The sequence below is a fragment of the Gambusia affinis genome, linkage group LG17, assembly GCF_019740435.1.
Source record: "Gambusia affinis linkage group LG17, SWU_Gaff_1.0, whole genome shotgun sequence".
NCBI lineage: Eukaryota > Metazoa > Chordata > Actinopteri > Cyprinodontiformes > Poeciliidae > Gambusia > Gambusia affinis.
The window spans coordinates 4,845,175-4,868,640 of NC_057884.1; the positions used below are offsets into that span (position 1 = coordinate 4,845,175).

General features: G+C 39.6%; 2 protein-coding genes across 8 annotated transcripts; both read left to right on the forward strand.

Moving 5' to 3' along the window:
* Window positions 1–384: 384 nt before the first annotated feature.
* Window positions 385–11,779, forward strand: LOC122846752 (nucleolysin TIA-1-like). 5 transcript variants are annotated; one of them, XM_044143885.1, is made up of 13 exons: window positions 433–671; window positions 2,686–2,782; window positions 2,980–3,078; window positions 6,110–6,164; window positions 6,484–6,571; window positions 7,049–7,124; window positions 7,219–7,324; window positions 7,484–7,582; window positions 7,660–7,744; window positions 8,359–8,500; window positions 8,616–8,764; window positions 9,608–9,710; window positions 10,888–11,779. In XM_044143885.1, the coding sequence occupies exons 1-13, from the start codon at window positions 646–648 to the stop codon at window positions 10,891–10,893; spliced, it is 1,131 nt and encodes a 376-aa protein (XP_043999820.1). In that variant the 5' UTR covers window positions 433–645; the 3' UTR covers window positions 10,894–11,779. The 5 variants fall into 5 exon arrangements, with proteins under 5 accessions (XP_043999816.1, XP_043999818.1, XP_043999819.1 ...); XM_044143881.1 differs by having other exon boundaries at window positions 385–671; window positions 9,608–11,779; XM_044143883.1 differs by having other exon boundaries at window positions 432–671; window positions 8,619–8,764; window positions 9,608–11,779.
* Window positions 11,780–13,467: 1,688 nt separating this feature from the next.
* Window positions 13,468–20,803, forward strand: lg17h2orf42 (linkage group 17 C2orf42 homolog). Of its 3 annotated transcripts, none has more exons than XM_044143877.1 (9): window positions 13,468–13,619; window positions 14,945–15,987; window positions 17,161–17,262; window positions 17,420–17,494; window positions 17,686–17,790; window positions 19,041–19,148; window positions 19,230–19,330; window positions 20,129–20,291; window positions 20,432–20,803. In XM_044143877.1, exons 2-9 carry the CDS (start codon window positions 14,982–14,984, stop codon window positions 20,665–20,667), a joined length of 1,896 nt encoding a protein of 631 aa, XP_043999812.1. In that variant the 5' UTR covers window positions 13,468–13,619; window positions 14,945–14,981; the 3' UTR covers window positions 20,668–20,803. The 3 variants fall into 3 exon arrangements, with proteins under 3 accessions (XP_043999812.1, XP_043999815.1, XP_043999814.1); XM_044143879.1 differs by lacking the exon at window positions 13,468–13,619 and adding an exon at window positions 13,666–14,110; XM_044143880.1 differs by lacking the exon at window positions 17,420–17,494 and having other exon boundaries at window positions 13,471–13,619.
* The last annotated feature ends 2,663 nt before the right edge of the window (window positions 20,804–23,466 follow it).

The following is a 23,466-nucleotide window of genomic DNA, read 5'->3' on the forward strand; positions in this document are numbered from 1 at the left end:
ATACATGTGTATATTAACATTGCAGTTGAAAAGGTTGCTTGGTGTCGTGTTTAACACATGTAGAAGGAGGATGGATAATTTTGATGTTTTGCATTTGTTTTTGTTTTTCAAACTGAAATCCAATAGGAAATAAAATGTAGCAATAAATGTGCAATTGTTACACTTTTAGTTGTTAGATTTTTACCTTTCATTATGCAACATTTTATATATAGATATATATATATATATATATATATATATATATATATATATATATATATATATATATATAGAGAGAGAGAAATACCTAGCTGCAAAAGGTAGGTATTATATATGTATATATATATATATATATATATATATATATATATATATATATATATATATATATATATTTGAGAAGCTACTGTTCCAGTTGGCGTTATTTGCGTCCAGGTCGCCTTTGGCTGAACTGTCGAACTGTCGCGCATGCGAGTTTGGAATCGGCCCCCGGTCGCTCCGCCATCTTTGTCGGCAGCCCATTGTTCACTCCGAAGCTAACAACGGTGTCAAAACCCTGTACATCTCGTATTAAAGTATCCTGACTTTGTCACCGACAGCTGACTGTGACCGTCGTGGATTTGCTCACAAGGTCGCGACTTGTTTTCGGCCACTAAGTGAGACAGAATGGACGACGAGCAGCCGAAAACCCTGTAAGTGTATGACTGCGTTGCTCTTAGCTAGCCGCTTGTATTCGTCACACAACATTGAGCGGTACATGTAAATAGAAACATCTCATAATACCGGTTTTTGAACGAGAATTAGTTTTATAAGCTGGAACTGTCTAGCTGTTGTCTCAATGACAATAGCATATTTTATGAGAGGTTTACAATTGTTGTAGTCGAAACGTTTAATGTTAGCCACATAACTAAGCTAGCTACTTCCAGAAAAATCCTAAAAATACCAATTGGATCAAGGTTCTTCCTTCGAGTACCATAGAAGCGCGTTTTTCTTTTGCAACATTTTTTTGTTGGAAAAAAAATGCAACGGAAACCATCAGTTAAATCCTATTGTAAGTGAGGGTGGGTTAAGCTGTACTATTTTGTGTTATTCACTCCCGAACAACGGTACATTGATGATGTTGGTCATTGTGCAGGCCAGTAGTTTTATAACATCATCCCTAATGCCTGTGCTATTTTAGTAGTCACTATTCAAGACAATAAACCACCTAGACATGCAATCTTAAATGCATTTTGTCTTTTTCTGAAGTGTTTGGTGATGATTTGTGCATATATATATAATTTTCTTTATTGGAGAAACAAGCATGATAATGTGTCTGTATGTTGTTTTTTTTAGCAGTTTGCCGCATAGTGGGATTGATTTTAGTAACTATAAAAACTGTTTATTAATTTGAAAACTGAACCAGTGTTCATTGGGGTTGTGGAGTTAGTTGATAAACATAGCTCAATTCACGTTAATGATGGAAAAATCAGCAGCACATGCAGAGACTACATTAAATACTATGTGCATTTTCTGTTTATAGAGTAAAATAATTTCTAATATTTACTTTATTAATAGGAATGCTTTGTTTTGGGTCTTTAGTGTAAATAAACTTAACCATGAATGTTAAATGCATTTGTTAAATTGTACGTTTTTTGCAACTGTGGCAAAAATATATTTATTGGAACAAAGCGAATAAAACTGAAATGATGTGGCAAAGTTGATATTAGTAAATATCAACTTTGCCACATCATTTCAGTTTTATTCAGTTTTATTCAACCAAAGTAGTAACTTTGGTTGATTTCAGTTCTTCATATTGCTATTTTTTTCTTTTCTCAAAGATTTTTTATTTTTTTTTGCCCCTTGGAAGCTAAGAATTTTAGATTTATTTTGGAATTTATTTTTTAAAATCACATTTCTTTACTTTTAGTATCAACTAAGTTTTATAGACTACATCACCGAAAGCATTTTTGTATTTTACAATTTTTCTGCATTGTATACGTATATATGTATTTAACACCATCTCTTAAAAAGCAATTGGTTTAATATTTATAAAGAATTTTCAGACTCAGTGACCTATTGGGTGTTAGGATCTTGCTGCCAGTAGATCCCTACATAATGCAATGGGAATAAGTGGGTCAGGACTTTCTGTCCTATGTTTCTTAGTGAACACAGATTCTTGAGGCGTGTTAGCAGAGGGGGATTTCTGACACTATAGTGTAATTTATAAACTGACCAAAACATCATTTTTAACATTTTACCCCACTCCTCTTGTAAATCCTCGCCTCAACTTTCTCGAAAATCTTCCAAATCCGGTGCGTTCCTAGTCGGACGGAGATTAAAATCTGAACACAGTCAAACCAGAGCTTGGCTGTAACATGTTCAGCCTTCCTGGTAGTCGCTAAGAGCAGCTCACCGCCAACGCCGGTTTAATAAAACATCCTGAAGGAGAGATGTAGCCTTCAAAGTTTGCAATGAAGAGGAAAAAAAGCGAAAAGATGCCAAATGGCTGAAAAAGCTCTTTTTCAAAATAAAGTTTCTTTTAAACAGCTTTTTGTGTCTTACGTCTTTCCAAACCTTCAACCACCTTCCTATCCTTCTCCATCTGCATTTAGCTCCAGACGACGCGTGTACGCTTCCCGCTACCTCACTCACAACGGCTCCGTTTGCCATCATCGTGAACAGTCACTCACGTTTTCTTGGTGCTGTTTGTGTTTGCGTGTGCAGGTATGTGGGGAATCTGTCCCGGGACGTGACGGAGGCCCTCATCTTGGAATTGTTCAGCCAGATTGGGCCTTGTAAAAGCTGCAAAATGATAGTAGATGTGAGTTCACTTTGTTGCATTTCGTCTCGCTGGTGGCGTTATTTACTTCAGCTGACGCGATCTTAAGTCTGTTTGTGATGCTGCACTATTAAAAAAAAAAAACATTTTTCCCAGCGGTGCGCTGATTACGCGGCCTCCCATTTTTATCGTCTAACTCGGAGCACATTTGTTGAATCTGTGTCTCTTGTCCACTCCAGACAGCAGGGCACGATCCATACTGCTTTGTGGAGTTCTATGAGCATAGACACGCCACTGCTACAATCGCAGCCATGAATGGTCGGAAAATACTGGGTAAGGTAAGCTATCATATCTCCTTAGCCAGCCGCCGAGGGCGAGGCCTGGTGGGCAAGGTTACAAACAAACAACCCTTTAAAATACGGCTTACTTCCTGTTTTCCTGCTCTGCTTCATGCTATTGATTTTTTTTTTTTTTTTTTTTTTTTTTTTTTTTTTTTTTATACCCCTGTGTACAAAATGTCTGAGTTGGGAGTGCTACTTTAATAATTTTTTTGAATGTTTAAAAAAATCTTGAAAGCGTTGCTTAGAGATTTTTCACGTTTTGAGTTCTGTGTTGAGAGCTTTTCTGTTTTTGTTGTTTTTTTCATATAAAATATGCGCATCGGTGACTTTCTTTTTCTGCTTCCATCAGCTAGTCTTCTGATATTTGTGATTTTATGTTGCAGATTAAGTGCAGACTGTAATGTCTTAATGTGTATTATGTAGAATTCATTAAGGCTGACTTATTGCAGGACAGTATTCAGACTATGTGCAGACAAAGAAGTCAAGAAAAAAAAAAGTCAGAAATAGAAAAGCCTACGTTTGCATCGCATGTTGATGCGAAAGTATTTTTTATTTTTTTAGTTTCTCAGCAGTTTTGTTTCTGATTTTGATCATTTTCCCATCCTAACATTGATATATTGATCGGTGTATTTTGCTTTCTGGGCTTAATCTTCTTCCAAATGAATTCTTGCAGCTTGGATATTTAAATATCACCAGAAATGTTACTTTTAACCTCTCACAATCAAATCAAGAATGACTTACTCTTTCGTTCCTCAACTTCATCCTCTCACCTTTTATAACCCAGCACCTCACCTCTGTAACTCTATAATAAAACTTAAAAATGTCCATTCTGCTCATGTCAACACCCACCTATCTTCTGTTTAGGAGTTTCAAATTAAACAGTTGGAAGACTTTGTCACATGAAACTTGCTTTATGTTGCCAAGCTTGACATAGCTGAAAGAGTTTCTGTTGGCTAAAAATTTAACCAGTGGATCAAAATGTTGACATGAAAAAACTCATAACTTGTAATTATTTCATGCTCTTGGTTAATTGTAAATATAAATAGCTTAAAAGAATGTTGTTTTTTTTCTACTGTAGCACCAGTTCACCTTCTGCAACGTTGACGAGCTCCATTAAACAAGCTTCACTAATTGTATTATCAACATAGTGAGCCTGAATGCCTGGTTTATGATTGGTTCATATTCATCTCAGTTATTTGTGATGTAGATATTTCAGATCTTAGTTTGTTTTTTTTTGGGTGGGGTGGGGGGAGGGGAGGGGGAGGTTTACCTTCCAGTGCAAATTTTACCCAATTCAATTTTCTCTTTAACAACTATAATGTAACAAGGTTCAATAACAGCATTCAGAATATTTTCCATCCTTCCTTGTGTACATTCAACGCAGAGTTAAGGTTGTTTGTAAAATGATTTACCAATTTCAATTCAGTTAATTCATATACCACTAATACACAACATGTTATGTCGGGTAGCTTTACGAAAAAAATAAATAAATCTAATACATTCCAATCAAACAATGCATCAAGTTCAGCTTATTATTCAAATTAGTTTAAAAAAGTTTAATCTCTAGTTAAATCCAGCATTCACCTCCTCCTGGACAAAGGTGTAGCAACGCCAGACGATCTTTGTCGTCGACTCTACAGTAATCTCTACTGCAAAGCATGCATGAGGCGACTGTGGAGAGGAAAGACTCCCGTTTAACAGGAGGGAACCTCCAACAGAACTGGCTTGATGCGAACAGCTATTGTTGTCAAGTTACCACAGCCAAAACAGAACGCCAGACCAGATTTAACATCTATGAAGAGGAAATAAAACCTGAGCAAACGTAAAGTTTGCAGTTGAAGTAAAAGCAAATAATCAAAATAGGAGAATATTAGAAGAAGATTAAATTTAAAAAATTTTGAACAATCTTAAGCATTTTAGATCTTTCTCTGAACTCCTTAAATTTCCAAAACATCACTGAATCCATTTTTACATGTTACAGCAAAGGTGAATCTTTACTCTTAACATTTGTACCTTTTTTAATGGTTAAAGTCTTGCTCTCTCATTCACAACTGCAGAATCTATATAACAGAAACCACAATTTTCTTTAAAATAGCTTCTCACATTTTTTTTATTTTATTTTTTTTATTCATTCAGTCATAGCGTTGGCACAAAGAGTGTTTGCAGTAACCTGGTAGCGCTTAGCTTGCTGTGTTCACTGATTGGGGTTTAAATCGTCCAATCACTGATCGGGGCTAATCAAACTGAAAATTGCCCGGTAACCAGCTGATTTCTCTGCATTTGTACTATTAAGGTTATGTTAACACGTGTTGAGCTTCTGTACAACAGAACAATGTTGACGAATATAATATGAATACAGTCCTGTGTGTCTCTTCATCCTCCATTCTGTCTGTGTTTCTGAATTAATTGAGTTAAATGTGGCCCTTGTGTGTTCTTATGCAACATGTAACTTTCTTTGACCTGATTTTAATTGATGCTCTTCTGTGCCTCCCCCCCCCTACATCTTTAATGCTGTGTGTTCTTTGCAACCTTATTCCACGTAGAATCCACATAAGCGCAATTCTTAAGGAAAATACTTTGAGTTGAAAATATTTTATCCTCAACAGGTATTGAAGGACCATTTGAGGAGTATAACAAGTTCGTAAAAATCACTTGTTTGTAAGTCCCTTGTTATTTGGACCTTACTTCCTACAGTTTTACTCCAAATTACTAGCCTGAACAAGTCTTTAATATCCCTTTATGTACTCCACTGTATAGCAATGTCTTAATTGATGCAGGCTATATGTTAAAATTAGACAACCATGGATAATTGGTTTATGTTGGTGGTTTTATAAGCATTTCTGTGGCTTTTCTGAGGCCGTCCTTATCAACAGTTCTCAATCACAAAATAAAACCAAAACGTAAAGCTGGTTGTGTGACTCCCCACACCCTCTAATCAGAGAACAGCAACCCTCTTTTCTTCTTGGAGCGCGCCTCTCGTCTCACGTTTTCATCTTCCCCTGCTCTTTGCGTCTTGTGTCTCTTGCAGGAGGTGAAGGTCAACTGGGCCACGACCCCAACGAGCCAGAAGAAAGACACGAGCAGTAAGTAACTCATGTGACGACACTCTTAATTGCACATCTGTGTATCTGGAAAAACAACTCCCATAGATTTACACACACCTAGAATTTCAGTTTTTATGCAAAAGGTGACAAAACTCCATAAGGTTCAATGGTTAGGATTCCTTTAACAGAACCCTATACATGATGCTGTTTAAAATTGAATTTTCTATCCAGAGATTTGTGTAGTTCATATGTGAGATGTTAGCTTAAATATTTTTATATTCTAGGCCGTATTCTAATAAGTATTTTTACAATGTTCAGTTTTATTTTTTTAAAATCTGTGCTTTTCTAATGTTTTCAGGTCACTTCCATGTTTTTGTTGGAGACCTTAGTCCAGAAATCACCACAGATGACATAAAAGCAGCTTTTGCTCCGTTTGGAAAAATATCGTAAGTTTCTCCTCGGCTCCTGCACGTCCGACGCTCTTCCCCTCAAAATGTTTCTGCTGCACATGCTCAAAAAGTGCTCAGTAATTTTGAATGAATCAAAAGGAACAGAGAAACTCTCAAAAACAAAAGAAAGAAACAAAGGTTTTGAAGGAAGGCTGTTTTTCTTTCAGAGATGTTAAACTGAAGATTGGTACCGATCTGAGAATGGGATCGATGGGGAAAATGTCTTGAGTCCAGTCCATGTTTTGTTTGTGACCCCAATTAAAATAAAAGCAAAATTATAAACTGGGTTTACTGCCTCAAGTTTCAGTCAACACTTATTTTTGAATTTGAACTTCAGCTGCATCTTAATTAGATGAAATAACACGCTTCAATCTATCAGCACTTCCTAATACCGCTGAACAACTTGTAATAACACACATTATTGTTATTATGAAACCGTTTCATCATACTGTGTGTGAATGTGTTTACATGCAGGGACTGTCGCGTTGTGAAAGACATGGCCACAGGTAAATCTAAAGGCTATGGTTTTGTCTCCTTCTTCAACAAATGGGTGAGTGTGTCTTCACTGATCTCTCTGCTGGTTCCGAGTTCCGGCTGTGATGTGCGATCAGCGTTTCTTTTTCTAACTCTCTTTGCGTGTTTAGGACGCAGAGAACGCCATCCAGCAGATGGGGGGCCAGTGGCTAGGAGGACGGCAGATAAGGACCAACTGGGCCACGAGGAAGCCTGCTCCTAAAACGACAAATGAAAGTAAGTTTGCGGCGATTCGCATTTGTCGTCGGTAGGATTCTGTGTAAATAAGATGCCGCTGCATTCTCGTTGGTCCTTATTTTCTAGCTTAGTGCGTTCTGTCCTGAACCTTCTTCATGTATTCCTCCGTTTGTTTTTTGTTTTCATTTATTTTTTTAGCAGCCAGTACCAAACAGCTCTCTTTCGATGAGGTGTTAAATCAGTCCAGCCTCAGTAACTGCACAGTCTACTGTGGAGGAGTCACACAAGGTCTCACAGGTGAGCAACTGTTTAATGGCACCATGGTGACATCTTGGAAGCACAATTTAAAAACTTTATTTTATTTTATTTCACAGAGCAAATAATGAGACAGACCTTCTCACCTTTTGGCCAAATAATGGAGATCCGTGTTTTCCCTGAAAAAGGCTACTCCTTTGTGAGGTACACTGATTTTTAAATAGAGAAGAACCGATCCGATATTAATATCTGTATCGGTCCCGATATGTAAAAAAAATCAGATCAGGTGTCCAAGACAATATGCTTGATGCATAAGGGCAGATCTATTTGATCTAATTCTTTGCTTTGCGCTCTGAGCGACTTCATTCTTTATTTATTTTACATTACATGTAGGATTCCTAATTGCTCTTTCTGAACCATTTGAAAGAAGGTTTGAACCACTTTATTTTTACATGTTTGACCAAGCTAGTCAACTTATTGTTTTTGTCGGTTCCTTTATTTATTTTACACTGACTGTTGTAATCCTAATTTCACCGACTGAACAAATGAAAGCTGTTTTTACGAAGCTTGTGTAGCTAATGGTGTATTTAAGTGTAAATAACTTTAATTCGGTACAATTATGTCTCTTCTGTATCGGATCGGTATCAGGCGATACAAAGCCTCAGATATTGGTATTGGAAGTGAAAAAAGTGGATCGGTGTATCCCTAATTTTAGATGCACCTGTCTTAGGCAGAGGATGATCTCCTTGTCAGATGAACTTTACAGGATAACTTTATATCAGGTAGTACATAATGTCTCAGTTCTTTTCTCTGCACAGGTTTAACTCCCACGAGGCCGCAGCTCATGCCATAGTTTCTGTAAACGGTACCTCCATAGAGGGCAACATTGTAAAGTGCTACTGGGGGAAAGAAACAACAGACATTGTACAGGGCCCCATACAGCAGGTACAGATGGCACAGGTAGGACCAATCTTTATTTTCCCTTTATAAAAACAAACAAACAAAAAAAAAAGCAACACAACTTCTGTTAGTTTTGACTTTATTTTTCTCCTCAAACAATCTATCTGTATTTCAGCAGAACACGCTGAGCTTCGCAGCCCAACCCTACAACCAGTGGGGCCAGTGGTACAGCAACACGCAACAGATCAGTCAGTACGTGCCCAACGGATGGCAGGTGCCAAGCTACGGCGTCTATGGACAGGCCTGGGATCAGCAGGGCTACAAGTGAGTGGAAGCAGTTTAACGATCAAAATAGCCTGGTCAGGAGAAGCTGCACTGACTGCCTTTAAAAAGCAGCTGAAAACACATTGTTCATGTTGTATGCCACATGTATTCTGTTTGATCTCGTGTGGTTTTTATGTCTTGTATTTGGCAAAGCACTTTGTGGTTTTCCACCTGCAAAAGGTGTTATCTAAATAAAGTTTACGTACTTAGTTACTTAATTTCTGTTTGTTTAACCATGAAACTCACTGCAAAAGTCTAATAGTTTAGACTCCTTAAAGCGACGGTGGTTATGTAAAAGATGTTTAAAAGAACAAAAGAACGAAGCCACCTACGTCTTGTTCTGCTGGGGCTTTTGAAGACGCAGTACCTTGTGATACCATAATGAAGAATGTCTGGGCGTACTCCAAGTTCGGGCGCTGCTAATTTTACCAAGGAGAGATTCCAGATAACTTGGCTCGACCTCTTAGCCTCACAGCCTACAGAGAGAGAGAGAGAGCAACTATTAAGGCTTTTAACTTATTAGTTGTCCTCTAAAAGTCACCAATGAAAGCTTTGGATTTTACAGTTTTTGTTGTTGTTTTTGGTGTGCTTTTCTGTCAAAGAAAAGGATAGACTTTACCTTCAAAATAAAAGCATCAGATTTGCTTTCTTGTCCATAATTAGCACTTAATGTGTGTTTGCTCTCTAGTTTTTATGCATCTAAAATGCCAGAGTATTTTCCGTCTGTTGTGCTGCAACACTGCTTTGCTCTGCGGAAGGAAACCCACATTTCTGTGATTTTTGTGTGTTATTTCTAGTAAAAACGTTCAACCCCCGTTTATAATTTTATGTTTCCTGTTTTAGTCATTTACATGCTGGAGCTGGATGGACGGGCTTGGGCGCCGTGAGCAACGGGGGCATGGTGGAACCTGGGCAGGGAGTCAACGGGACAATGCTAACCAACCAGGCAGGCATGAGCACCACTGGATACCCCACCCACTGATCACAGACCCCACCTCCACCCCCCCACCCTCTCTTAGAGCCCAAGGACATCAGGATTACACTCTGCTGGGGGAAGGAAGGAGCGCACCAGACGTGCTCTGACTGTCACACCACAAAAATTACTCCTAGTGAAGCTGGTCTGCCATTTTCTTTTCTTTTTTTTTTTTTTTTTTTTAAACCAGCCCAGAGCCTCACCCACTGCCCAAATCAGCAGGTTGAAACATGACTATATACACATTAAACACTGATAAAGCCACCGCTAATGCACATTGCATTCCTGGACCCCCCCAGACCCCCCCTCTGGTTTTTATTGTTTGGTGTGTTCATGGCCAAATGCAAACTTAACATTTATCTGTTTATTATATTTCTAGCAGAGAGCGTTTAGTTGAAAGAAAAGAAGTGTTACATGATTTAAAGCAAACCTTTCTATGTCCTCAGCCCCTGAAAGCCAAAAATCAAGGGCAGAATTTTATATCACTATTTAACAATCATCCATAGAGGGAAAGGCAGCGCAGCGCTTGGTAACCTACAGTATTGCAAACCCAGCCGCTCCACATGCCGACAAAGAGCTGTTCCTTTTTCTCTCCGTTAAAGCGCCGCCGACCTAAACCCGCTGTCCGCTCGTTGCCGTAGTGACGCAGCAGTCCCGAGTGAGTTCTCAGGGTGTGCTCTAGTTTATTCTAATGAACCGTGGAGGTCAGCAGGTTGGGAAGGAAACTGGTCACAGCAAAAAGCTGCAAACAAACGCCAGAGCTTCTTCATGCCATATCCTGGACCGGAACTGGACCGGACCTAAACGGACGGAACGGAGAGAGGAGCTCATCTGTGGATGAAGATGTGTGTGTGTGTGTGTGTGTGTGTGTGTGTGTGTGTGTGTGTGTGTGTGTGTGCGCGCGCGCTCATGAACTGATGCTTTTGCTCACCAAGACTACATCGCTGTCATCTACCCCCTCCCCAAAACCCAGAAGGGTCTATGCCATTGTATCTTTTTTTTGTTTTTGTTTTTATTGTGACGGAGGAGTGGTTTGCTACAAAACTGCTTGAGAAAAATTTTATTTTATTTTTTTATTTTTTTTTATTTCCGGGCAACGTTAAATGCTGACATTGTATAAAGCGCTTTCGCCTTTTGTGTTTCATTTCAGGACTGAGGAAACGTTGAGGCGACGCCATCAAATCATGTACACGCGAGATCCTTTTTACGTTTGGACATCATTAAGCGGCTGTCGACCTGATTTCTTTCTCTTTTTTTTTTTTTTTTTTTCAAATTCGTATATATCTCTAAACGATTGCAGGGATTACTGCCACTCTTATCTTACGTACAGGCAGACAAAGATTGCACAAAACTTGGTTATCCTTCCACGAAATTTGAAGTACTTTAAATTTTCTTTCTTTTTTTTTTTTGCATTCCACTTTTTCTGCGTTTTTTTATTTTTTATTTGGAAGCCTGTTACATGTAAATAGCCAAACAGTCTGTTTAATTGTACTAAAGCTGTATAAAGACTTGTTCAACGAGAATGCGTGCTTGCTCCTGGTTGGGGGAAACCGATCCCGGCGCCTGTTTGAAGGTAGCATCTCCGTCCAGTGCTGGTAGGAGCAGAGCAACATTTCACTCGTCCAGCAGACTGGAGGACAAGCGGCATTGCTATGTAATGCAGAAGTCTTTAGATTAAACTTAAAGAAAGAGGAAAAAAAAAAAAAAGCAACTTTATAATTTAAATTATTGTTTTACACCATTGTAGTGATTGTTTTTATAGATTCCGAAACCTACTTCTAGCGCTCAAGACTTTGCAGCTCGTCTACAGTCATGTCCGTAGAATTGGAAAGTCCATTTTGTTGCCTTATCAAGTTAAGTTACTTTAAGTTTGACCAAAAAATAAATAAATAAATAAATAAAAATAAGAGATAGGCAGTGCCTATGAATGTTTTCAGCCTACGTTTTTGAGAAGATGAGTTCTGTTCGTACATCAGTGTCATGGTTTGTGTTTTTGCTTTGTCCCATTAAAAGAAAGAAAAGGAAAAAAAAAGAAAGCAGAACCTGATGTTTATAATAGCTCACATTTACACCGTTCACTTCTCATCTTTTGAAAGAACTTGATGAACTCGTGCGGTTGTTTGTAATTTGCAGCTGGTTTCCCTGAAAACAATGCTTGAAAAAATGTTTTTTAACTGTACAATTGAGGGTTGAATCTTCAGATGTACTGTTTTTTTCTTCTTTTTTTTAGGTTTATAGTAGTGTAAGTGGCCACTGAAAAGTTTTCCAGACTTAAATGGAAACTTCATCATATAGTGACAATTGTTGCAGATCTTCTTGGTGCCTCCAGCTGTTCTGGTGAACTCCCCTCATCTTATGAAAAACGAGATTTTTGTTTCATCATTTAAAGGGTTTTTTGGGAGTGAAGAAGAAGAAACTGTTCACAGGTAGGCTTTGGCCTCTGGAATTTTAGTCAAAGTGCTTTAAGATGATTATTCTGAATCAAAGGATGTTTTTTTTCACACCCTATGATTCAGTCTGTTTAAAAACCTACATCAGAAATAGTTTTAGCTCATTTTTTTTGGACTGAGTCTTATAGTCACATATTTTCTCCCCAATCTTTTATTTTATTTTTTTTTTTGTTCTGCTGTATCCAGTTCTGGCCCACTTTCAGCTGTCAACAGATTCTAAGATATTTCATTATACAGCAGAATAAATGGCCCACGGTGACTGCATGTGACTGCCAAACAAGCCCAGACCATCACACCCCCACCGCCATGCTTAACGACTGATTTGAGATGTTTGTGACGATACGCTGTTTCGCCAAACTTCTCTAGCCTCATATGTACAAATCACAATGTTCAAGAAGTGTCTTGGTTCCATCAGATGTGATTTTGCAAACTAAAGGCATTTAAGTCTATTTTTCTCAGAGGGGAGATTTTCTCCTGGTCAGTGAGGCCTATGGTGTCTGAGACGGTGCTCTTGGGTTTTGAAGCTTCCTGGTGAACTCCTGACTAAATTCATTATCTGGCCTTATGATTAATTTGCTGGAATGTCTCAAATGTTTTTCCAGCAGTCAATTCCTTTATATTTGTGGCATTAAGAGTTTAGAAATTTGACCTTAGATAAACAGTAAGCACTGGTTATTTAAGGTTCTTGCTAAAAAAAAAAAAAAAATTGTTAGCAAAGTGAAAAACATACTTTAAAGGACTTGATAGCTGGTGATCAGTTAATCAATAGCATTAGCTTGATAAGCTGATTTTATTTCCTCCCCAATTTGGCTTAATTTTGTTTACTAAGTGACTGTAGAATAAGCTTTTAAATGTTAGTTGTTTTTTTTTTTTTTTTTAAACATTAATTTCAGAGGAGTGCTTGCATGGGCAGAATCATTTTAATTTTTAATACAGAAATGTCTTACTAAATATTGGACCAGCTCATTTTAGAATACAATATTAGTAATTAGAGATATTAAATAATAAAAACTGTGTTGTACGGTCAGGTTGGCTAAAAGTTGAATGTTTGGGCTACCATTTTCATAATGCAGGTAGGTTGCAGCATTTTGTCTTCTTTGTATGTGACGACTCGTGAAGAAAGTTGGAAACCGTCCATGGACGTGACATAGAAAAACATTTAACAAAACAGGTTATTACTCAAAAGAAAAACGCGTAACGAGCTCCAGGAGCTCGGGTATCCTCGCGGTTGAAAATCAACTACATATACCGTGATCCCTCGCTTCCGAAGCGCACGTCCGCTGTCTGTTCTCCACGTGATATCCAGCAGCCAATGGGGAGGTCCGTTACAGGCGCAATGCGGGTATCTGGATGTAAGGAGGAATGGCGACGGTCGAGACGATTTAGGAGGCCAGAGTGAGGCAGAATTTGACCAAACAGAGGCGGATTAGAGGTAGTTCGAGCATTTGTTTTAAAAATATTCATAGAGAAATAGGCTAGATGGACTGTATGGTTACAAAAGGTTCTGTGTAGCAATTATGCACATGCTTGTTACATTTGAAGCACCTGGAAACATTTGAACTGATGTGAGATCATTGAGGCAGTGTTATTTTATTACAAGTTTAGTATTAAAGATGGTATGCAGGGGTGTATGGGTTTTTACCCCCCACTAACTCTCAGTGCCCCAGAAAAAACGCAGTTGGACAATGAGTTATGTGTCGCCATTTAATGATTCGTTAATGGTAATAAGTTTTTAAAAAGCACAGTTAAGATTAAAACTTTTCTCTGTGATGCTGGATGACATCACAAGAGGTACCCGAATGGAATTGGCGAATACTATGGCAGAGGAGATTTTTGCTTCATTTTTAGGTAGAGTCTAAAGCTCTTGAGATGCAAGAGGTTAAACTTTTTATGCTCCACCTTGATACCAAACTATGATAAAGGGTAAGTTTGGCAAAGAAGACTAGAATCGTTCTTCTTGGTTGCTTTTCTTCAGATGGAGCTTTCAAAATGGTTGAAATCATGGACCGTTCGCAATGTCAGTTTTGTCCCAAAACGTTCTACTAGAAAGCTGAGGATGAAGAGGGATTTCATTATTGTAGCATAAAATTAGAGCCAGAATTAAATCAAATATGTTTTAGCTTATTTTTTTATTTGTGAACCTAACAAATTGCTGTTTAAATACAGCTTTGCAGCAAAATAAAATGAATGTGAAACATTTTGTTGTTGAGGTGACAACTAGATAAGGTGGGTTTGATTTTAGAAAAATGTTTGGTTTAGGGGAGGTCCTTATCTGATATTGATATTGGAAATTGGTCCAATACCAACCCAAAAATTAGTATTGGATTATAGTGACCTACATCTAAAACCTCTGATATGAGGACGCTGATAGACACACTCTGCTCCAGCATTTCGATTCAGCAGCGCTTATGTTCCACACACAGACCCATTGCTTAACAATAAAGTGGGCAGTTGTTCTCATAGCAATTGTTGAGTATTGTTCCCTGGGTATTATCACTAGATCAAGCCTTTTGTAACATTCCACACTAAAAAATAAGTAATAAATGTGCGGATGATACGTCCTGACATCATATTGGCTCAATATCGGTGTTGGACATGACTCAAAGCTGCAATATCAGTATCGTATCAGAAGGGAAAAAGTTGTATTGGGACACTTGTAGTTTGGCTTGTAGCTTTAAAGTGGATCTGGCTAATATAATGTTATAGTCCTATTTAATTATTTTCTCAATATTTAGACTTTTCTCTTGCTTTTTCCAGGCTGGGTTACATGAAGTCTTCATTCTAAACCCTTGAAATGGACAGTGAAGTTATCGTGTCCCCCTCATCGGCCTCCCCTCAAGCTCCCGCCACCCGGTCCAGCTTAGCTGCAAAGCAGCGAGAAAGCAGGAGGTCCACGGCCACAACTCCCACCTTTCTCTCCAACCTGGGTAGGGCCACCCTGCGGGGCATCCGCAAGTGCCCTCAATGCGGGGTCTACAACGGTACCCGTGGGCTCAGCTGCAAGAACAAAGCCTGCGGCGTGACCCTCAGAGATGCCTCGGCGGGCTGTAAAAGCGGCAAGAAAGGCGCGGTGGCGGTGGCGGTGGTGAGGGTGATAACCGACAGCGAAGAGGAGAGTTTCGGAAAGGAGCAGGAGGCAGGAGGCGCGCAGGTGTTTTCGGTGTGCCACAGAGGAAGAGGAACCACGCAGTGGGGCTTCGTGGAGCTGGTTCCCACGGATACGGCCATAGCGACCGGGGATGGAGCCACCCTGCTCACGCGCATCAACCTGGGCCGCTGCTTCCTGCCCTCATGCAGGCAGGGTGAGAGGTCAAGCAAGCGCGAGCCAGACTCGGCGTCGACGGAGCCGTCCTCCGACAGCCTCTGCGTCCACATCAAGCAGGCCATAGACTGCCGGAGCCGCGCCACGCCGCTCACCTTCAAGAGCTCCGTCCTGGAGGCCTTACAGGCTTCCGTCCAGGCCAGGGAGGAGCTGTGGGGGCTGGCCACGGAGTCCCCCGGGCCTCTGGTGCAGCGGGTTTCTAAAGACACCCTGGTGGTGAAGTGCCACACGGACTCGCAGCATCCGCTGGGCCTGCTGCACCTGACCGTGGCTCCGATGGAAACGCAGAAGAACAACAGGAGCGTGTTTCACTGCAGCTGCCAGCTCAGCGCGGGAAGGATGAAACATGGCGCGGACGGAGCTGGCTCTCTCCCGGCCGCTTCCCAGCCCTGCCTTCACTTTTACGCCTGCGTGTGCGCCTTCTCAAGCAACGAGAAGCTGGCCGCAGAGTTTGCGGCTTTCGTCAACTATTCTTCAGGTCAGGATAAGTATGGAGAGAAGAAAACTTTGTAGCTTGCTTTGAAAGTGTTTCCAGATTTTATTTTCTTATTCTGTTACCTAAAATTCTACAGAATAAATAGGATTCTTCAGTAATTTATGTAAAGTCGTATGTTTTATCTTTTAATTGCCACATCTCAAACTTGCTAAGTTGCAGAGACCACATTTAGATGCTCAGAACAAATAAACGGCCTGCTGGATTTGTGGCATTGGAACCTTCTTAGCGTTTTCTACAGACCCACCTGTAGAAAACCCACCTGTGTAAAAAACTGGACCTTTTTTAGTCATAATATCATACAAATGACTCAAAATCCTTATTCTATACTTTTACAAACAGAATAAAGTGATCAGCGATGTATAAATGTAAAAATCCATTTTTAGCGTTGATCTGATAAGCATCATATCAATAACATCATTGTCGATTTGAGACGATTTTCAAATAATACATTGATAATGGCATAATTATGCATATTTGCCCTTTCAAAAATTTATAAATTTTACTTTTGCACAGATCATCCAACATTGGCACTGGAAGACATTTTAAATATCCAGAATAAAACATGACAACCAAAAGCAATAAACAAAAATAAAAATAACACACAACGTAAAACATACATTTTGTCCCAGAAAGTATCGCGATACACGATGATATTGTGTTTTTTGGGACCACTTTCAAGAAATGCATTGATAATGGGATAATAACGCATGTTTGCTCTCTCAAAGATCAATAAACTTTGATTTTGTAAGGAATATTTAACAGTGGAACTGGAAGATATTTTAAGTAACAAAAAAAGAAAAGAAAAAACAATCAATAAAATGGAAATAAAAACCACACACTACCAAAACCACATATTAAATAGAATATGACGTCTTTTAGCAAAACATTTCCCTTTAAAACATTTTATTCATCAGAGTGGGAAATATTGACCTCATTTTAGTTTATTATTCAATCAATTGGTTACTGCGAAAGGCTTTAGATAGATAGATAGATAGATAGATAGATAGATAGATAGATAGATTTTTATTACAGACTCAGAGTCCAGATTAACTAAGCTATCATGACAGCTTAGTTGCTGTTGTAACTTAAAGCTTTCAAAAGAGCCAGAGATAAAATTACAGCTGATTTTCAAAGTGTTTTGTGTTTCCTCCTCAGTTGTGCAGCAGAACGCCGCCGGTGATAAACCCCCGCAGCAGGCCCAACCCAACAACTCCCCCCTCAAAGTGAAGAAGCAGCGTCTGGACGAGCCTGCCTCCGGTAGCCGTTCCGGACACTTCCTGGTTTCGCACAAAACGCTTCGATCTCCCTTATTAACGTCGGTCTGAACCTTCCCACTGTGCTGCCTTCTCTTTCTGTATTCCTTCCTCTTCCCGACCTGCTCTCTTTACCTCCATCACTGCGACGCTCCTCCCAGTGGCGGGGAAAGAAGGCGCCTGCGCTCTGAGGAAAGCCGGTCAGAGGAAACCTGCCGGGGGCCTGAAGGCTGCAGGTGCTGCCTGTCTCACCTCTGAGCCTTTTTTTTTTTTTCTTTTCCTTTCCTTTGCTGCCTGTCTTCGTCTCACTCTTTGCCCTTCATCTCTTTAATTCCCTCCGCTCATCCGGAGAGACTGTGTTGCACATGTGACGGTCAACCGGAAGCTGGTGAAGCGTTTTCAGTGAACTGTGTGGGGTTCTCCTCAGGCAGCGCTCAGGTTGTGGACGAGCTCTCAGTGACCATGGGCTTCCAGCAGTGGCTTGCCAGCGTGACCGAGAGGATCCATCAGACGATGCACTACCAGTTTGACGGTAACCTTAGCATAAAAGTTCTTTCATATTTAGCGAGGCATTGGACGTTGGAGCTAGTTATCGTATCGCTTATCATTTATCGTGATAAGAATTTTGAGTTGTTATTGTTAAGATACAATCCTGTTTAAAAAAAAACAACAACAACAACAAAAACGGTCAGTATTGTTAGTTTTACTATTTTCTCCACTGTTTTTCATTGGGATTCTCAATTAATATCAGTACAATTGAAAATATGATTAAATCCAGAAAATATGTAGTGATAAAAAAACAAATCAAACTTCTTTCTGTGACTGTTGTCCTAAAGAACAGAATTTATATTTGTTGGGCAGTGTGTTTTTTTTTCTATGTGATAAAGTCAAAACCATGCAGTTATCTAAAAATAAGTGATAAAAAGTTTGTATTGTCACTTCAATTGTTATCACATTAGTACCAAAAGATATTGTGATCAAACTTTAAGCCCACACCCATAGCTGGAGGACTGTGTATTCACATTCATTTGAATTTGGTTAAGTTTGACCTTTACAAACCATAAACTTCAACATATTTAACAGAAAGAAGAAGTATGATTGTGAAGTAGGATGGAGTTTCTTCATGTTTTTTTTTTTTTTTTACTTTTTACAATTAACAGTCTGAACAGTGCGGTCTATGTTATGTATTTTGGGATACATGTATAACCTTCACTGTGCTGCTTGTTTCCCTAATGTTCTCTGACAAATAACACAACAGCTGGATTCAGCTGGATTTACTAGTTAGCTGTCTTCTGAAGTAAGCCTGCACCAAATTTTATTCCAGATCATCAGGTCAGTCCCATTTTTCAGCGCTGTTAAAAACGTGTTATTTTCCTTCTCCGTCACAATGTTGTCAATGATCTGCCACATAAAGTCTCACTAATCATTGAGGTTTTGAAAATTAACAGTAAATAAACATGATCAACAATAATTAATGGCATCAATGTCAAAATTGTATGAAAATAACTTTATTTGTTTCTCCTTTACATCTACATGGCTGGTTTAGTCCAATGTGGTTCACTCTTTTATCCACTAGAGGGCAGTGCAAGCAAGCAGTTTACACGCAATTTAAGCTATTGTTCTTACAACAGAGAAATATTTTATTCTGAAAATTGGATTTTTACTGCCTAGAATTTCCCCTTAGCGCCAAAATGATCTTTTTGGAGTAAACACATTCACTTTTTCCAAAACTTTTGGTTTTTGCTATCACTTTAAATGTTAAATTTTGTTTCTCGCTGTCAGGGAAGCCCCAGCCGTTGGTCTACCACATCCCCCAGGAGTTCTTCAACGCCCTCCAGCAGCGTCTGTCGCTGGGCTCTAAGAAGAGAAGACTGCCCAACCTCACAACAGGTCAGAGTTTGAACAAAAATGGCCACAACTTTAGAAAAGCTACAACTTGTGTGAACACATTTCTTCCGTTTCTGATATAAGCGTTTGTGAGGAGCGACGGACTTCCTCTGGGCTCTTTCTCCAAGTACACCTGGCACTTCACCAATCTGCTGCACGTCAAACACATTTTCGACACTCCGGAGGTAAAATCCCGAGGCTCCGCAAGGAGATAAACTCTTTCTGGAACAGATAATATATTATGTTATCGCAAACATTTTTGCCTCAAGCATAATTATAGGTTGCGTTTTTGTGGCTTGAATAATAAAATCAGATCTCAAAACCCACCCTTGCGGCAAAGTGTTTCAGCTGATTTTGACACATTGCAATGTGACATAAAAATGCAAGCTCCCTTCCCCAGCTCCCTGGTTTTAGCTGTCAATATAATTAGCTAAATCCTAAATGTACTTGTGACATATAAAATAAAAAGGAACACGGTGCTTTGCTGCTAATTGTCAACACCATGACAACTATATAACAAGGTCAGTAAAAAGTTTTCAGTAAAAAAAAAAAATATAGCGAGGGAGAAGAAAGTAAATCAGTTACGCTAGCTTGACTATGACAACCATAACATGGAGATGTGCTGCAGAATTTGGTGCGTTTCAGTTCAGTTAGAAAAAAAAAAAGGCGACCCACACACTAACTCTCTGACATATCATCAGTAGAGCAGGTGTTTAAATTAGCTAATCAGGCGATCACAATATTTTTGCTATTAATAATAATCGCAAAATATAAATCAAGCCTGAAGACATAATATTGTATTCGACTGAATGTTCTGTCCTTTATGTGGGTAATTCTTGTCCTTTTGGAGTTGAATCCTGATACACTTGAACGTAAGCTGTTAGTCAGTTGCTCTGGCAACGGGTGTATCGTAGCCGACATAGGGAGCCAGAAAAAGTAACAGTCTGTCTGTTGGTTTTGTGATCAAATACTTGGACCACCAGCTGCCACTGGAGGTCACTCAGAGTTTTGTAAGGAATCTGGACGGCTCCTACTCTCGCTTCCACCTGCCCGAGCTGCCGCCTGACCCAGAATCATTACACGGATACAGGATGGAGCGTCCGCCGACCATACGACCAATGGAGCACCGCACTTTCCTCAAAGTCGGTGCGTCACTTTCCCTTTTTTAAAATGATCTTACATTTTATTTTAAAACCCTTGACAGAAAAAAGTAGTTGTAGCTCTGCTATTTGTTTTTTTTTGTTTTTGTTTTTTTTTGCTACTTTGCTTGTTTTGTTCCCCGACAGGACCGAGTTCTGGGGACCAGGAGTCCAGCCCCTTTGTGATCGAGTGGATCCCTGACGTTCTGCCTCGCTGTCAGATGGGAGAGCTCAGGATCAGCTTTGAATTTGGCCACCAGCAGAGCGGCCAATCGGAGTGCCAGGAGAAAGCGGGCGGGGCGGAGAAAAAAGCTCGCAGAAAGTCGGACGGCTCTCAGCCCAAAGTCCCGAAGAGTGTCGACGTTCTTCAGGTGGTTGTTTAACAGCCGCCATGTTCCTTCCACTGTAACCGTAGCAATCGCATACCGAGAACTGGAACGTGTGACCTCCGCATAAATCCGTTTCCTAGTATTGACATATGCAAAATATGGAGAATAAACTGCCAAGCAGGTTATGGTTCCTGGTTTTGCTTCTTTATCCAGAGTTGAGAATTCCTTCTGTCACAAATGCAACATGCATTTACTAACGAGAAAAAGTAAAGCTGAGTCGTTTCATTGTTTCATGATTAGCATAGTAACAGCATAATTACATAGGCTACTAAGGATTTAAAATTGTGAAACTTTATTGTTTAGTTTAGTATTTTATAACGCAATAGTGCATTTATTAATCTAAAAAAACATTTTAATGTAGTTTTATTTGATATAAAATCTTATTTTCAATTTATGTATCTACCAAAACAGTTCATTTAAAAAAAAAATTGATTAGTAAAAAAATGTTAAAAAAAAGAAAAAAAATCATACTTGCTTCATATTCATACACAGTGAAATAAAATGTCCTTTATTAAACAAAATCCAGATTTTATATCTGCACAAATTATGTATAAAAACAAACAATCCTTAAGAAATGATGTTCAAATAGACAAAAGACATCATAAAAACTATTTTCAGATGAATACATATATATATATGTGTAATAAAAAAATTTAGACTTAAACTGGTAAAACAAGGACAAGAGGAAGGCCATTTCTTGGCGATGTTAAAACACTGACAGTTTTTGCCTTTTGAAAGATAACACACATTTTATTCTGAATATATGGATTATATTTCTACTATAGATATATACTTTGTCATATTTATTTGCATAAACTACAATTATGTAGTGGTCTCTTTTCATTGGCCTTAAGGATAATAATCCCTCTTTTGGACTAAGAAGTTTTGAGCAGTTATTCGGGTGGAGGGACAGTTTTTCACCAGCAGATGGCAGCAGATTGCTGCTCCTCCAACAACTGAGGGCTGACGAAGAGCTAAACCAAAGCAGAGGCAGAGAGAGTAGACCAAATAAAAGATTATGTTTCATCAACATTTGGAAATGAGTAACTACAGAATAAAATTACTCACATACGTTTGCTTCAATATATTGTAAATTGGCTGAATGTGGATCCCCCCGCCTCCCCTACCTCCCTTCTGGACATCGTAAAGCAGCCAGACTGTGTGATACATCATTGAAAACATCACACGCTTCCAAAATGTGCCCAAATGTTCATGAATTAATTAAGATTACAAGTTATTACCATGAGCCACAGAACAGCAAATTAGATGCACAGCACAGAATAGCAGCTCACTCACTACCGAGTCTTTACACGAGGGGTGTGGGCGTTAAATAAAAAATAAAATAAAATACACACACACAGGGCCAGCTCAAGGCCCCCAGGAGATCAGAGTGAGTACAGCCTCTGCCTGCGCAGAGGGGGGCCCGGATCCCAGACAGATCGCTTAGCTGTTTGTGTAGCCTGTCAGTCACAGCGATGGAAGACGCATCAATCCTCTCCTGGAAGGAAAAGCGTGCACATTCTGGCACCGACAAGCCCTTCAGCAACTGAAAGATGTGCTGGCAAATGCCTGAGAGAGAGGAGGAGGCAGAGTTGGGCAGAATGAGTTACAAAAATTAAAATGTAGTCTTAAAAAAAATGCAAATAATTATCTATTTTAGTGGGCTAAACATTAGCGGTTGTGCCTTCTTCTCTCCCCCAGCCTGGAATGTCGACAGGATGCTTGATACAAATCTATTCTCACGTCTAGGTACAGCATCCTCATTGCTCTCATCAGGTGACTCAGAGGTCAGAACCCACTGCACGCCATCACTGAAAACAAAACAAAAAAAAAGAGCTTTGCATATCCGGAAAAACAAACCGGTAGGGGAAACGCCGATCATCAGTTGTACAGTCCAGCATTCTCCAAACCTGTCGGGAGTCTCGCGTTTGAAATATTTTACACCTGCAACAACAACATGTCATGTACAAGACAAGAGGAAAGCAGACCTGCTAACTGACTGGACTCCTCAACACGTTCCTGATGGCGGACATCATGTTGTGACATGAAACAGTTCCACCGTCTGGGAAACAGACTCCACCCAAGCCTGCGCGCACTGGAGGTCATTAACCAGAGACGTCTCCATCCGTCGGTCCATGAGAGGCCGCTGAAGGACATCCCAGCCGCATCTGTCAGTTCTTGAGTCAAGCATCCAGATCCAAAGCTGATGGCGGCAGATCTCAATATCTCAGGCGTTCTTCATGACTTTGCAGAAATGGTGTCGACTCTCCTTGGGAGGCCCAAACCAGAATTCAATGACGGATGAAGTTGTTCTTGTTGAAGACCAAACAGAGGTCTTTGCTTTGTGAATCCAGTCAGTGACCGTTTTTGCTATAGGCAGTTGCCCAGGGCAGTGTGAGAAAGGAGTGGGTCACTCAAAAAGGAGAAAATATAGTATATCTTATATATTAGCTGTGCCCTGAAGAAGTTCTCTACCACTCATATACATGTGCAGTGGAGTAAGTTTTCCTTGTGCTTTTCCTTCTGCTGAGTACTGTAAAACTAGGTTACCTGCCTTTTACTGAGAAAAAAACGATAATTGCTTGGATTGTAATTGGTTGGGGTGCGGCTGAAGGAGGGGCTTGCCATGGACACCAGCTCTGCAAGAACCACCACAGACTAGAGTTTACTTAGTCATCAGCTGAGGTTTCTGTAAAATTGGACTTTTGTATGGGGGTTATTTGCCATGTGGGCGATATGGACTTTTAAGTTTCATCATGATCATTTCTGGTACTACGGTGATAACGATAATGT

Coding starts and splice junctions, on each gene's coding strand:
- LOC122846752 (XM_044143881.1), top strand. CDS start 646: ATGGACGACGAGCAGCCGAAAACCCT. Junction 7,325..7,483: donor TCCTAAAACGACAAATGAAA/GTAAGTTTGCGG, acceptor TTATTTTTTTAG/CAGCCAGTACCAAACAGCTC. Junction 8,765..9,607: donor TGGGATCAGCAGGGCTACAA/GTGAGTGGAAGC, acceptor TTCCTGTTTTAG/TCATTTACATGCTGGAGCTG.
- lg17h2orf42 (XM_044143877.1), top strand. CDS start 14,982: ATGGACAGTGAAGTTATCGTGTCCCCCTCATCGGCCTCCCCTCAAGCT. Junction 17,263..17,419: donor TCTGGACGAGCCTGCCTCCG/GTAGCCGTTCCG, acceptor CGCTCCTCCCAG/TGGCGGGGAAAGAAGGCGCC. Junction 17,791..19,040: donor GATGCACTACCAGTTTGACG/GTAACCTTAGCA, acceptor TCTCGCTGTCAG/GGAAGCCCCAGCCGTTGGTC.